The 13852-nt window shown below is 39.2% G+C and overlaps 1 protein-coding gene across 2 annotated transcripts; it reads right to left on the bottom strand.

The window, feature by feature from the left end:
* Positions 1-212: 212 nt before the first annotated feature.
* Positions 213-5705, bottom strand: sb:cb1058. Of its 2 annotated transcripts, XM_034164159.1 has the most exons (3): positions 5478-5705; positions 2585-3247; positions 213-1155 (listed from the first exon to the last, which is right to left on the bottom strand). In XM_034164159.1, exons 2-3 carry the CDS (start codon positions 3179-3181, stop codon positions 1003-1005), a joined length of 750 nt encoding a protein of 249 aa, XP_034020050.1. In that variant the 5' UTR covers positions 3182-3247; positions 5478-5705; the 3' UTR covers positions 213-1002. The 2 variants fall into 2 exon arrangements, with proteins under 2 accessions (XP_034020050.1, XP_034020049.1); XM_034164158.1 differs by lacking the exon at positions 5478-5705 and having other exon boundaries at positions 2585-3414.
* Positions 5706-13852: the final 8147 nt, after the last annotated feature.

Genomic DNA, 13852 nt, shown 5'->3' on the forward strand with positions numbered 1-13852 from the left:
GTTGTGTTGGTAGCTTGGCCCAAGCAGAGGGTCACCCCTTTGAGTCTGGTCTGCTTGAGGTTTCTTCCTCAAATCATCAGAGGGAGTTTTCCCTTTCCACTGTCGCCTGAGTGGTTGCTCTAGGGGTTGGTAAAGCTACTTGTGTGAAGCGCCTTGAGGCAACTTTGTTGTGATTTGGCGCTATATAAATGAAATCAATTGAAATTAAATCGGCCCTGAGATCCATTATACATGAACTCTAAGAATCGATCAACTTGATTTAACACTATGAGAGTTAATTTAATATCATTTGGAGTGGGAACTCTACAGAGTCTATTTTACACTGCAAAATTAACTGTACCAATAATTAATAAAGATACCGTATATACAGTTGTAATACAAGTGCTTTCTGGTTTGTCAGTGATTTTATACCAGATTACAAAAACACTCTCATCTCGTCTGTTCAAGTTAAATAACCTTCATCTGACGACAGTGAGAGAAGACCTTTCAAGAGGTCAAACACCAAAAAGTGGAATGACCTGAGATGTTGTGTAATACGCTAACTAATAACCTCACCATACTTGGGTTTGACTAAGAAATGATTGTCTTCGTGTCTGTTCCTGTTACCCGTCACTGATTGCTGTTAGCCAGAAATCAATGAGCAGCACTGATTGTGAATACTGGCAAAAGTCCACTCAGCTGTCACACTGGTAATCTTGTAATCTTCCATTTGGTCACACATCAACATCATGGCGGCTACATAGTGTCGTGCCAAACAGAGAGGGCAACATTCATGTGATAAAAGATTACTAAATGCATGATAATCACTGTGATTAAAGGGGAGCCAGACGCAGTTAAACTCAATCTGATCTTTGACTTCACTGTTTAATCTACAGCTCAGCTCCTCTCAGGAAAAAAAAAACGTGGCTCTCAGCACCATCATGTAATCAGGCAGCAAACATGATCTTAAGGCATCATTAAGTACCATTTCTGTGCACGCAAATAGTAAGACTCCATTGAGTTCTAATGAAGCTCGGCTAACACAAGGTTGTGCTGAAGCTTCTTCTGCGATGCAGAAGATGGTGAAGATGTGGATGATGGCACAGGCGTTAGTGTGACACTGTAGAGGTTGGCGATGAAAGTCTCCCAGCCGCGGCGGAGCGCTTGGTCCAAATTCTGATGGGAAGGAGACCAAGATGAACGTTATCAATTCAAACAGGTGATCAGGAAACAATCAGATTGTATTGAGCTACATGTGCATTATAGAGGGGTGCCAGAGTTCTCCAGAAATACAAACTGTAGCTCATACGAAAGCTGGGAAAAGATAAAGATTTGTACTTTGGCAGATGGATGCACTTTAATAAGAGTTCTTTTAGTTCAGTTTTGATATCTAAGGATTCAAATGCAGTCGGTCTGAGGATTATAAACCCCAACTGTGCTTTGTAATGGGTGAAGATTAATGTATTAAAGTCTATATTTGCAACAAATGAGCAGCAAAAGAACGATAATTTTTGTTCTACGCATTTAATCTTCAAACATTCCAAAGGTTTTTTTTGAAAAGTTGTCGGCACATCAACAATAACGATATGACTGACTAAGAATAATAACTGAAAAGCTTTATCATCTTTAAATTTGCCAAACACTGAAGATTTAATTGGCTAGCTAATTCCCATTCTTGAGGCTTCAGTCTAAAACTATATGCTGATGACAGTGTTGTTTATTTTATCAGTGTTACTGAATCTTCATGGTTCATCAGATGTTGTGGAACCCAATGCAGACACACAAAAAAGGGCCTATATTACATGCATATAAGCACAAAAAATGGCCGTCGTCTTCTTCGCTGAAATTAACCTGCTCACTGCTGCCACATTCAAGCTGTTCACAGCACAATAACAACAAAGAAGAAAAGTTCACAAGAGCCAATCCAACAAGACGTCCTTCACACTTCGTAGAAATAGTGGAGTTTTTTTTTTTTTTTTTTAAGGTGATTATTTGTGAATGAAAGTGGACACTTGGACATGTTCCAGATATTTTTCCAGGATACAAACATCAAGCCACAGCTCAAAGACAGAGTTTGTTATTGTGACTGACTCATCTCCTGGTAAATGATTTTTCTTCAGCAAATATGGCGATTGACCTCAGTGGAGGGGCTGTTGGCCTGAGGGGGGGGACCTGATTGGCTCAGAGCAATGGAATGTTTGTTGTGTGGGTTTAACAGGTGGGTCAACATGAGCGCACTCTGATAGGAGGTGCAGGAATGCCGCCCATAGGAGGGAGAAACTCTTGCTACATGCATTTTTTTTTTTTTTCAACAATCATCTTCTTCACAGACTTTTAGGAATGTGTCCTTCACAGCTTGATGTTTTCATTTCTGTTAACGTCACGTAAAAGGTTACTGCTATCAGTGTCGCTGATGCAAACAAGTAACTGCTGCACTTTGAACGAGCTCTGATGACGGGGTATAATTAAGGTGAGATGATTGTTTCTATGGCGACCGCGAACCTCCTGTATCGCAGCATGTGTTCTCCTGTGGAACATGGCAGGAGAAAGGAACCAAAGGATGAATTTAGACACAATGAGAACATTTATGCAACCTTCAACTAACCTTGCGGTAGTTCTTCATCATGCTCCTCTTCACCATCTTCATCCCCTCCTCTTGCTCTTTCTTCATCCTTCTCTCCTCCTTACCCTCCACCGCTTCCTTCTCCCTCCCTCTCTTCTTGTCTCTGATTAGGACCTGGTCATCGTCATTGCGATTTCCAAACTTTTCCATCTCATCTTGCTTTTTCTTCAGCTTTTCCAACTCCACCTGAAGAGTCGGCCTGGTGTCTTCGTCTGAACTCAATGAGGCTTCCACGGCTCTCTGAGTCTTCTGCTTGCTCCTGGACCTCCTGCTTCTTCTCCACCTGCTGCTGCGACAGCCGGGCTCCCTCCGCAGTAGAGTCTCCCCATCATCTTCCATCATTCCTTCATTACAGTCAAAGACTTCCGCTTCTTCCCGCTCATCCGCCCCCAAAAAGTCAATCACATTTTGAGGTGTTGTGTTGGCCACAACTCCACTGATCATCTCCTCTCCGGTCCTCTTTCCAGTGCTGTCAATCTCATCAAGGCGACCGTAGAAGCCGTTGGACTTATCAAGGAATTTTGGCGCCCGGATGGAGCTTCGGACAGAGCTCTTCTTGGAGTTTTTGCCAATTGTCATCGTCTCTGTTGGATGGCTTCTTTCTTCTGTGTCACGTTGTGTGCTCTCACTTCTGACTTTTTCCACCTGCCCAAAAGAAGGGGCAGAAGAGATTAGCATAATACCGTTACATAACCCCGCTCTCACTCTTGGTCTGTACTTCTGTGGCTCACACAGTCCTAATCGCAGCTCAAGAATTTAAGCGTTTGTAGGTGAAAGTTCAGTAATGGATGGGTGGCTGGAAAATAAATGTTTTATCTCAGGGGGGGGGGGGGGGGGGGGGCTGACATTACAGATTACATGCAGCATAGCGTAAAGCTGTCAGATGATGCACCTCAAGCTGTAGATGTAGATCACTTGGTGTCGCATTTCTTAATTGTGCCAACATGTAACTGATAAGAGATTTATTGTTTTCAGGGCTGTGATGACGTTAAAGATAATGTTCCTGCAGATGAAGAAAAACACACACAGTCTTTGACGTTAAGATACCACGGAAATTCAACATTAAGCAAATTTATTACTTCATGTTGACCGTTTCAGTCAAGGTTGACCTGTTTGGTCATTCAGTCATTTTAAAAGCACAGATTTTAATAAATATGACAATAAGTTGGATATATGTAATTAGATTTTAGTGACATCACTGGCATTCCCTTACTATCGCTTCAACAGAACTGTTTCAGCAGCGTGAAGTTGGTTAAAAAGTCTCATCCAGTCACATGCTTGAAGTCAAAATAAATTTCAGAAGAAAAGAATGGGAATGTGAACAGAATATCTTAACCAGGAACAGGTTACAAAGTTACTTTTATAGTTCTGGGAATACAAAAACAATGCTATGAGGTATTATTTCAAAATAGAGAAAATATGATGGAATTGACTGGCAGATCTGTGGAAGTAAATCTGTGCAATCAGAGTTTGAATAGGAGTTTTTAAGGTTGAATTTTTTTTTTTTTGAGCATCAAAATCAGAGTTTGAATTTGAATTTCTAAGGTTGAATTTGTTTAGCATCAAAATATTCATCCTCAAAAACGTCACCCTAAAAAAAAAAAAAAAAAAATCAACGTAAAAAAATTTCTAACTCAAAAATTCAACCCCGTGATACATTGCTGAACATTGGATGACTGAGACAGGGATCAATTACTTCGTGCTTTTCTATTTTTGATGTTGAATTTTTTTTAGGTTGAATTTTTTATTTAGTTTGTTTTTTTTGTTTTTTTTAGGTTGAATTTTTTTTAGGCTGAATATTTTAATCCTAAACAAATTCAACCTTAAAAATTCAAATTCTAACTCTGATGGCACTGATTTACTTCCATACAGATCTTCCCAAAATTCCAAGAGCACAACAATGAACAGCCAGGGAACCGGGATTCTTTCATCTCAATCAAAGGTACTTAATCTAATGACTCCTCAAAACTTGTGGGAACATCATTTAAGTGTTGTTTCAGAAAAGGAAAAAGGCTCTTACAATGTGGCTAAATTAAAAGTTCGACAAAGATAAGACTCCCACATTTCCACCACAGTCACGTAACACATTGACATCCATTTGGTTTATGGAAGAGTTACACCGGGAATCAAATACTTTTTTTTTGGCATTGGTGATGTAGACATTGGATAGTTGTTTTGCTTGAAGAAATAAAAATCCTTTAATAACTGTATTTTGTGTTTATCAAAGTTGCATTTTTAATATTTGAATTAGTTTGAATATTTGAAGCTGACACATCTAGAAACACAAAAGAAATCCAATTTAAGAACAAAAAATCCAATTTGAAGTCTTAAGGTAGCATTTACTCGTAGTTGTAGATTGTTAGCACATTTGTTGGAAGATAATGCAAGCAAACATTAATTTATTAAAAGATTGTACACTTTAATATGTATACATTTCCCCAAATGGAGGTTCCTATAAATTAAAAACAACTCTTGACAGATGAGAAAAGTACTCTGCACACGCACACCTCATATAAAGTAGGTGATGAGGTATCCTAACATAATGTCTGATGTGCAAAAAGTAAAATTTTTTGGCCATCAAACTACACACATCATAAATATACAATCCTCAGAAGAATAGAGGCGGCAGGAAATCCTGACAGAAAACCAAGAAACAGCAAACCCAGGAGACAAGTTTCCAGCAAATCCAAAAGTACAATAAAATGGCTTTTAAAATATATTTCTGTGGTCGAGACACAAACTCTAGATCTCAAGTGCAGATGAGAATTTGTAACTTTCAAGGGCGTAAATACTATTTTTTTTATAGATAATATCACAAATATGAGAAATTAAAGGAATGTAAAGTTGTTGCAGGAGAAAGCGCTTCAAGTCCTACCTGATGACGTGCCGTCGTCGTCTCCGTTCCCTCTGTGAGTGAGAGTGGAGCTCAGGAGTCCAACACCAGACGTCACTCTGACCCTGCCCAAACCTGCTGCCCCGTCATCATCAACACAAACGCATGCACACAAGAACACTCTGTCTCTCTCGCTCACTCTCCTATTTGTTCCATATAAAACACACATTCTTGGGACAAAATGTTTCAACCCACAAAACACCTGACCTTTAGCAGCAAACATCCTTATCTGATATCAGATAGCTCTACAAAGTGCCCAGAGAAGGGATTCACTTTTTAACCCCCTGAAGCTTTACTTAAGACAGTTAGAATGAATAAAATAAGCTGCATTAACTGGCTCCATAATTGTCATTCTGTTAACTTTAATCTCAGCAAAATTTGCAGTCAATATTGTATATATAATTTGAACTTTGTAAGGTCACACTATAGAACTTTTTAATAGGGAGGTCATCTAAAAAATTTGAGTTTGAAGATCATTGTAAGTAGGGGTGCGTCGTTCCAATATTTTGGATCGTATCTGTCCAATATTGACCAAAATGACTAGATTGAATATCAGAAAGATTAAAAAATATATCTGATGTGAAGGCAGGGAAAGAGTGATCGATATCAGCAGATACTGAAGGTTCCGGTATCGGTGTTGTCCCATCGGTAATTATAATCCCCAGTATTAGCAAGTTTTATTGTCCTCCTTAATTGTTTACTATAACAAAATACTTTACCCCATAATGAAGTCCTATCTAAAATATTTTTAATGTTAATTCTACGTTTTTGAAGGCACATTTAATGGGCTTGAAATTACTAGAATGTACAAAAAAGCTGTTAATTCTATATTTGGATGCAAGTGTAAAAAGTAGGCACACTTTTTAAAATTCATATTATAGGTGTTCCTTTGTAATTCGGAAGAAAATTTCACTTGCATTGAATTAACATTTTACAAAAAATTACTATATTGTAATCATGTGGAATTTGTGCAGTATCATGGACTGAGAAATATGTCTACAAGATTTACTTGGAAAAAGAAGTTTATAACTTGACACATTTTTCTTTAATAAAATACAAATCACATTTAACTTTTGTTGGAATAGGAATGTTTCGACATTTAAAATTCTAGGGCACCTAAAATTATTTGTCCTTTGCTATTTGTGCTGTTGTGTAAATTATGAGGAGGAAAGCCCACCACCACCACCAAAAAATAAAGCTTATTTTAAATAAGCGATTGCAGCTTGTGTTTAAAAGTGAATGAATGAATAAATAAAATCGAATAAATTAAGTGTTTAGATAGGACTTCATTATGGGGTAAAGTATTTTGTTATAGTAAACGATTAAGGACGACAAAAAAACTTGCTGATAATGGGGATTATAATTACTGATGGGACAACACCGATACCGGAACCTTCAGTATCTGCTGATATCAATCACTCTTTCCCTGCCTTCACATCAGATATATTTTTTAAGCTTTCTGATATTCAATCTAGTAATTTTGGTCAATATTGGACAGGTACGATCACTTTTTGTCTATTTAATAGAAAACTGACTCGGTAAACAACTCAAAGCATTAAAGGCATTTGAGTTTGGGGTCAAAGGTTATGGATCTCTGAAAGTTGATGATCTCAAACATCCACGTATGCACAACGTCTTAGCACAGCAACATCAGCCATAGATACCAGAGTGTTTCAAAACAACATACAGCTCGACTCCAACAACTCTATCAATCCTGGGCTAAAAATATCAAAGGTCAAGGTCACACAAAGTGTTTTAACTTTGCTTTGTAACCTGTAATCAAAATCAGTGGTGGCCAACAGACCCCACCAATCTCATTTCAAGCTGCACAGAACTTCAATAACACCTGCTCCTAATTTCCATCACACAGATATTTTCCCGAGGCTGACCGAAACGCAATGCGCTCATTCTCTGATGCCTAGTTCTTCGGACGTGTTAGTCACCGACAACAGATGGATGCATCTGGATAAAGACACACAAACAGACAGAAGCGTGCGGTTATTAGACAGTGAAAGTATGACTGTAGTTTCACGAGACGATCTCCGACTGTCACAAGTCAACTCTCACCTGTAGGTTTTGGCTACGTGTGAATCACTCAAGATTCAAAGACGACATACGTCTGTCTGGCTTTAAGACCTTAGTGCCCCTTACTCACCTGTCCTGTGCATGTGTGTATATATACCACTTGTTAAGAGACACTCATCCCTACCTAACACTCCATATACGGTCACAGAAGAGCACCCCTCCTCCAGAGAGGGCGTGTCAGCTATCAGTCACACGGCTTGTTTAAACCTCAGCTGTGCTGAGCCGAGGAGATCCATGCCAACATGAAGTCATCATTGATGAAAGCATGGGATGCTGGGAGCCGTTACCATGGACACTATCAAAGAGAAACAGGCCACAGTTTACGATTTTCAGTGAGAAGAAGTGAGGTTGAAAGATGAGAATTTGAAGGAATTAAAAAGGCTGTCTGGTGGTGAAGACGCGGAAATATGACGCTGTGAAGCGCTCCACCCCTAGGCTACACCATTAAATCACCTGATACAGAGAACAGGTGTGCCGTCGGCCACGTGCACCTCTGAATGAAACAAATTAGTAACTCAGCATTTAAAATGTTTTTATATCAGAATCAGAAGGTTCTTTTATCCCAGGAAGCACCAACTACAACTCAGTGAAAACATGAAAATGGCAAATCTTTTTGTGAAAGTGGGTCAAAAGTGCATCCACAATTCTCTTCAGCACATTAAAATGTCATGCTGCTGATATTTATACCAGAAATTGTTCTGCTGAAGGACCATATTAAAGAAAATGCTGACTGCAGCTAGCATTAGCACAAGCTGTCCCGCTTAACACGGTTAATGCTAGCAGTTCGCATTCACAGATAGGAATGCGGTTAGCATCAATCATGGCTGGCGTGACCACAATGCTGCATGAACGTATTAGCAGGATGAATTAGGAGTAAATTCTGCAACCGCTGCTTATAAGGGAGGAAGTCGTACACTGCAATAACACAAGCTGTTGAAATTGCATCTGTGACATATTAGGAAACACCCACAATTTCAGGACCTATGAATCACTCTCACATAGAGGTGGGCGGATCGATCCTAATATCGATAATATCGATACCAACGCTGGTATTGATATTGAATGATCCTCTTGTAAAATGATTGATAAAGCTTTTTTCTCTCTCCTACACGCACTGACTGCTATGCACGCAGATTCATCAAAGTCTACTCTCTGTAAGAGCAGCGCTGCGCTGTCACACAACACGGAGCAGCGCATCCTTGTATTGTGGTTTGTCAACCCTCTACCTCAGGAGATTTTGTTTTAAGTTGTGTTGAGTGATTATTTTTTTTAAACAAAAATGTTGTGATAATATTTTTGTTGTCACGTACAGTGTTCGGCAAAATTCTATCCTAGGTCTTTTGGATCCTTTGGATCTATGATGCTTAAATATGAAAAAGTATCGATATCGGTGATACTGGGCCTGTATTTACTTGGTATCGGATCAACAGCAAAATTCCCAGTATCGCCCACCTCTGCTCTCACATGCCTACCTGGAAATGGGACAGATTTGTAACAACTTGACACCATGTGTATGTCCGTCCGTCTGTGTTTGTGAAACCTTGAGAAAGACATCAGGTATTAAGGTGAAACTTTGTACACATTTAGATTCTAATTGTTCCATCCCACCAGGGGGCAGAGGGTCTGAAACCTAGTATTTTGCATAAAAGGTCATCTCACTCAAGCTTGGACAATTTCAATGTTGGGCATGTTTCGACTCTAACCATGTCCACCAGTGGACAGAGTTCTGAAACCTTGCTTGTGCGATATCTTGACAAGGAGTTTGTGCATCAATTTGGTACACATGGGCACCTCAGTGAAACCTTGAATGAATTGGGTAGTGGCCATGTTTCCTTTCCAATTGTGGTCACAAAGGAGCTGAATATCTGAAACCTTGTGTACACAATAAAGCCACCAAAATTTCATGGATTGTGTTGAAAGTTACAACTGTAGATTACAATTTTCCAAGTATAATTAGGGAATAACCCTGTTGTGTCTGATGATTTGCGGATGTTCATGCTGGTTATACAGTCGCAAATTGAGGTTTACCGGCGACGCGTTAGCGGAACCAGTAAAGCGGATATTTGTGACCGTAATCCAGCATGAACGTCCGCAAATCATCAGACACAAGGGGATTATTCCCATTCTAATACAATTTCATCGTTTGTACGGTTTATTTTTCTGTAGGTAATTTGGTCGGTGAGGCTTCCAGTTAGCAAGAGTGTCTTATCGTCGCTCCACCAGCGGTGAGGCTGCGAAGTAATCCATCAAATGTGACACAGTAATTCTGTTTCAGAATCCACATCAATACTTTTGTATGGTATCTTAAATTTACCCATTTAGGCATGGTTGTCGCAACGCCACTTTGTCGCTCTCAGCTGAGAGCGCCATTATTGACATCTGCATAGCAGCGCGCGGTCAGGGTGCAGAGTAATACATCCAAATGTAAAACAATCTAATATTTTGCCACCCTACACCCGATATTATACGGTCTGAAATCTCACACGATTAACCAATCAAGTTAATCATTAATTACTTTGTGAAAAAATGTAATTGGATTAGAATAGCATGTAATTGCAAAAGTTCAAGGTTGGGCTCAGCAAAAGTTTGCGCTTCTTCACTACAAAATTTATGTCTGTTTGGACACTTTTTCACCAAAAAAGAAGAAGAAGAAAAAAAAAAAAAAATCCCCAAACAAACCCACATTTTGAGTCATTTTAAAACATTAAACAAGGTCAAGAGACAATGACAAAAATGTTTCTCATAATTTACATTTATTCTTTAAGGTCCAGGACCAGACATTATCACATAATACAACGTAAAGAACAATATTAGAGTACTTCGATTACACACCAGTACAGACTTACAGGCACGAATTACATGAAAAAGAAGTAACATTTTATTTACAAGGTCAAACAGTTGGCTGAGGCTGTACAACTGCCACCAAAGTATGGAAATCTCAAAAGGACAGTGAGTTTTGTTTGTCATTGTCATCTTTCAGTAGTGTTTCTCCCTCACCTGGAGCTTCTACATGGATTCCTCAAGTTTTACGGTTCTATAAGCAGCAATAAAACACAGTTTGGCTGCTGTTTAAATAGTGAATACTGTTAACTACATAAAAAAAAAATCCTTGGCACAATCTCCACTCTGCAATGCTGTTAATCTTGATATGAAATTAATGAAAAGCTACATCATCCTACCTATGCTGAGGTTACTTTTTGCACACATGGTTGAAGGCAATTCAAAGGTTTACTGTGGCTCAGCAGTAAAATTAGAACTCATGCATAAGTCAAGCATTTTTTTTTTTTTTTTTTTGCAACTATGACTACATCTGAAAACACCTGTTTTTGAAGTGACCAGATGTCATTCAGCATTTCTATTAAATACCACTAAACATGTAAAACAAAAGATGCAGGAATGGAAAAAAGTCTGCCATAAAACACATCATCTGATGAGTTTCTTTGAATTACATTTTTTTAAATAAATAAACAAACTACATGCACATTTTTTTGTAGCAGCACAGTCTTGCAAAAGTCCAGTCTTTAATTGCGGTTCCACCTTCAGGCTACAAACACCCCCACAAGTCGAGGTCAAAATTGCAAATATGAAAATGGAAACTTTGTCGGGTTTGTCATCCATTTCTATTTCCTTCATTACAAACAAGAATGCATTTGTTATTTGTTTTTTTTTTTGCTGTTGTTTTTATGAAGTCAGACCTGCTCATGAATTTAAACGCAATTTTGGATCCTCCTTGTTGAATTCAATCCACTCAGATACCACTACGACTGAGGATTTCTGACAAATTACCTACTTTGGTTCGGCAACTACACTCAACAAAAATATAAATGCAACACTTTTGATTTTGCTCCCATTTTGTATGAGATGAACTCAAAGATCTAAAACTTTTTCCACATACACAATATCACCATTTCCCTCAAATACTGTTCACAAACCAGTCTAAATCTGTGATAGTGAGCACTTCTCCTTTGCTGAGATAATCCATCCCACCTCACAGGTGTGCCATATCAAGATGCTGATTAGACACCATGATTAGTGCACAGGTGTGCCTTAGACTGCCCACAATAAAAGGCCACTCTGAAAGGTGCAGTTTTATCACACAGCACAATGCCACAGATGTTGCAAGATTTGAGGGAGCGTGCAATTGGCATGCTGACAGCAGGAATGTCAACCAGAGCTGTTGCTCGTCTATTGAATGTTCATTTCTCTACCATAAGCCGTCTCCAAAGGCGTTTCAGAGAATTTGGCAGTACATCCAACCAGCCTCACAACCACAGACCACGTGTAACCACACCAGCCCAGGACCTCCACATCCAGCATGTTCACCTCCAAGATCATCTGAGACCAGCCACTCAGACAGCTGCTGAAACAATCGGTTTGCATAACCAAAGAATTTCTGCACAAACTGTCAGAAACCGTCTCAGGGAAGCTCATCTGCATGCTCGTCGTCCTCATCAGGGTCTCGACCTGACTCCAGTTCGTCGTCGTAACCGACTTGAGTGGGCAAATGCTCACATTCGCTGGTGTTTGGCACGTTGGAGAGGTGTTCTCTTCACGGATGATGCGAAGGAGATGTGTTGCACTGCATGAGGCAAATGGTGGTCACACCAGATACTGACTGGTATCCCCCCCCAATCAAACAAAACTGCACCTTTCAGAGTGGCCTTTTATTGTGGGCAGTCTAAGGCACACCTGTGCACTAATCATGGTGTCTAATCAGCATCTTGATACGGCACACCTGTGAGGTGGGATGGATTATCTCAGCAAAGGAGAAGTGCTCACTATCACAGATTTAGACTGGTTTGTGAACAATATTTGAGGGAAATGGTGATACTGTGTATGTGGAAAAAGTTTTAGATCTTTGAGTTCATCTCATACAAAATGGGAGCAAAACCAAAAGTGTTGCGTTTATATTTTTGTTCAGTATATTATTCAGAGTGTGCACTCGCCAGCTAGAACACTGTACGAGCGTGAATACATGAATATTTTCAGCCATCACAGGTTGTGGTGGTATCATAAAACCTCCAGTGTGGAAGTATCTGATTTTTCTACAAGCCCACTTGGCCAGTAAAATATGAAATCTGGTGGCCCAAAGTCAGAAAAGTGCAGTGGGGCCAGTTTTAATGTTGGCCCTTGTTTGAGGCTCTGCAGTCACACTTCAGAGCACTAACAACTTCTGTGTCTATTTCACATTTTTTAGGTAGAATGGGACTGTTATGTTATAATATCCTGCCAACTGAATGGAACAGAACAGATAGCTGCTCGACATTTGGCTTGTAATTTTGAATCTGCTCTTTCATAAGCACAGCCTGCTCTACCGATGTCGTACGATTTGGATGTTCGCTCATGCTCAGAAAATCAGAGGGAGCGTACTTCTAAGTGTTTTCCATAACAAGAAATCACCAGACTGAGCACATTTCAGGAATCAGTTTTCCCATTTATCTCACATTCTGATCTCCCCCCACCATGAAGAAATATTGTAGCATTATGAACAACAGGCCCCATGCAAGAACATTTTGAAAAACTTCTCTCATTTTTTTTTTAGACTGATGGTTCGAGTATGCCGCAAAATATAAGGCAAACACTCATTACTCCCAATAATTGCATAATTCACCTGAGCGAATTCTGCCTGCGTCAAAATCAGCACGTTGGGCGAATAAGGGCCCCAAAATACCATAACATTTAATGAGCCCCACCCACATATTCAGAGGTGTCCAACCAGGACAGCGGCTTCAGAGACACACACACACACACACACACACACACAAAGAGGAACTTTAAGTGTTTGTTTGTAATTATTAACAGGGTATCAGAAAAGCAACGATTAATCAACTACTAAATTAGTTAAAAACTACTTTGATAACTGATTAATCATATTCAATCTTTTATTTAATATTCAAATTCCATGATTTCAGCATCTTAAATGTGAATATTTTCTGGTTTATTCTACTTGTTTCTTTACCTCTATTTGGAAATAAACAGAATTTCTTTGGATTGTGGACAAAGTAAGACACCTGAAGGAGTCATCTTGAGCTCTGGGAAACACCGACTGACATTTTTCACCATTTTGTGACTTTTCATGGACCAAACAATTAATTGATTAATTGAGATTGGCCATTTAAGCGATTATGAAAACAATCGCTAGTTGCAACCCCACAGTGTATTAGGGTTTTAATCAATGGAAGTAACAGTTTAACACAGAAACGGACTTAAAAAAAAAAAAAAGTATTGAAACAAGAATGTGATTGATTACCACCAAGGTCATAAGCATCATA

This window comes from Thalassophryne amazonica, chromosome 23 (assembly GCF_902500255.1).
Source record: "Thalassophryne amazonica chromosome 23, fThaAma1.1, whole genome shotgun sequence".
Taxonomy (NCBI): Eukaryota; Metazoa; Chordata; class Actinopteri; order Batrachoidiformes; family Batrachoididae; genus Thalassophryne; species Thalassophryne amazonica.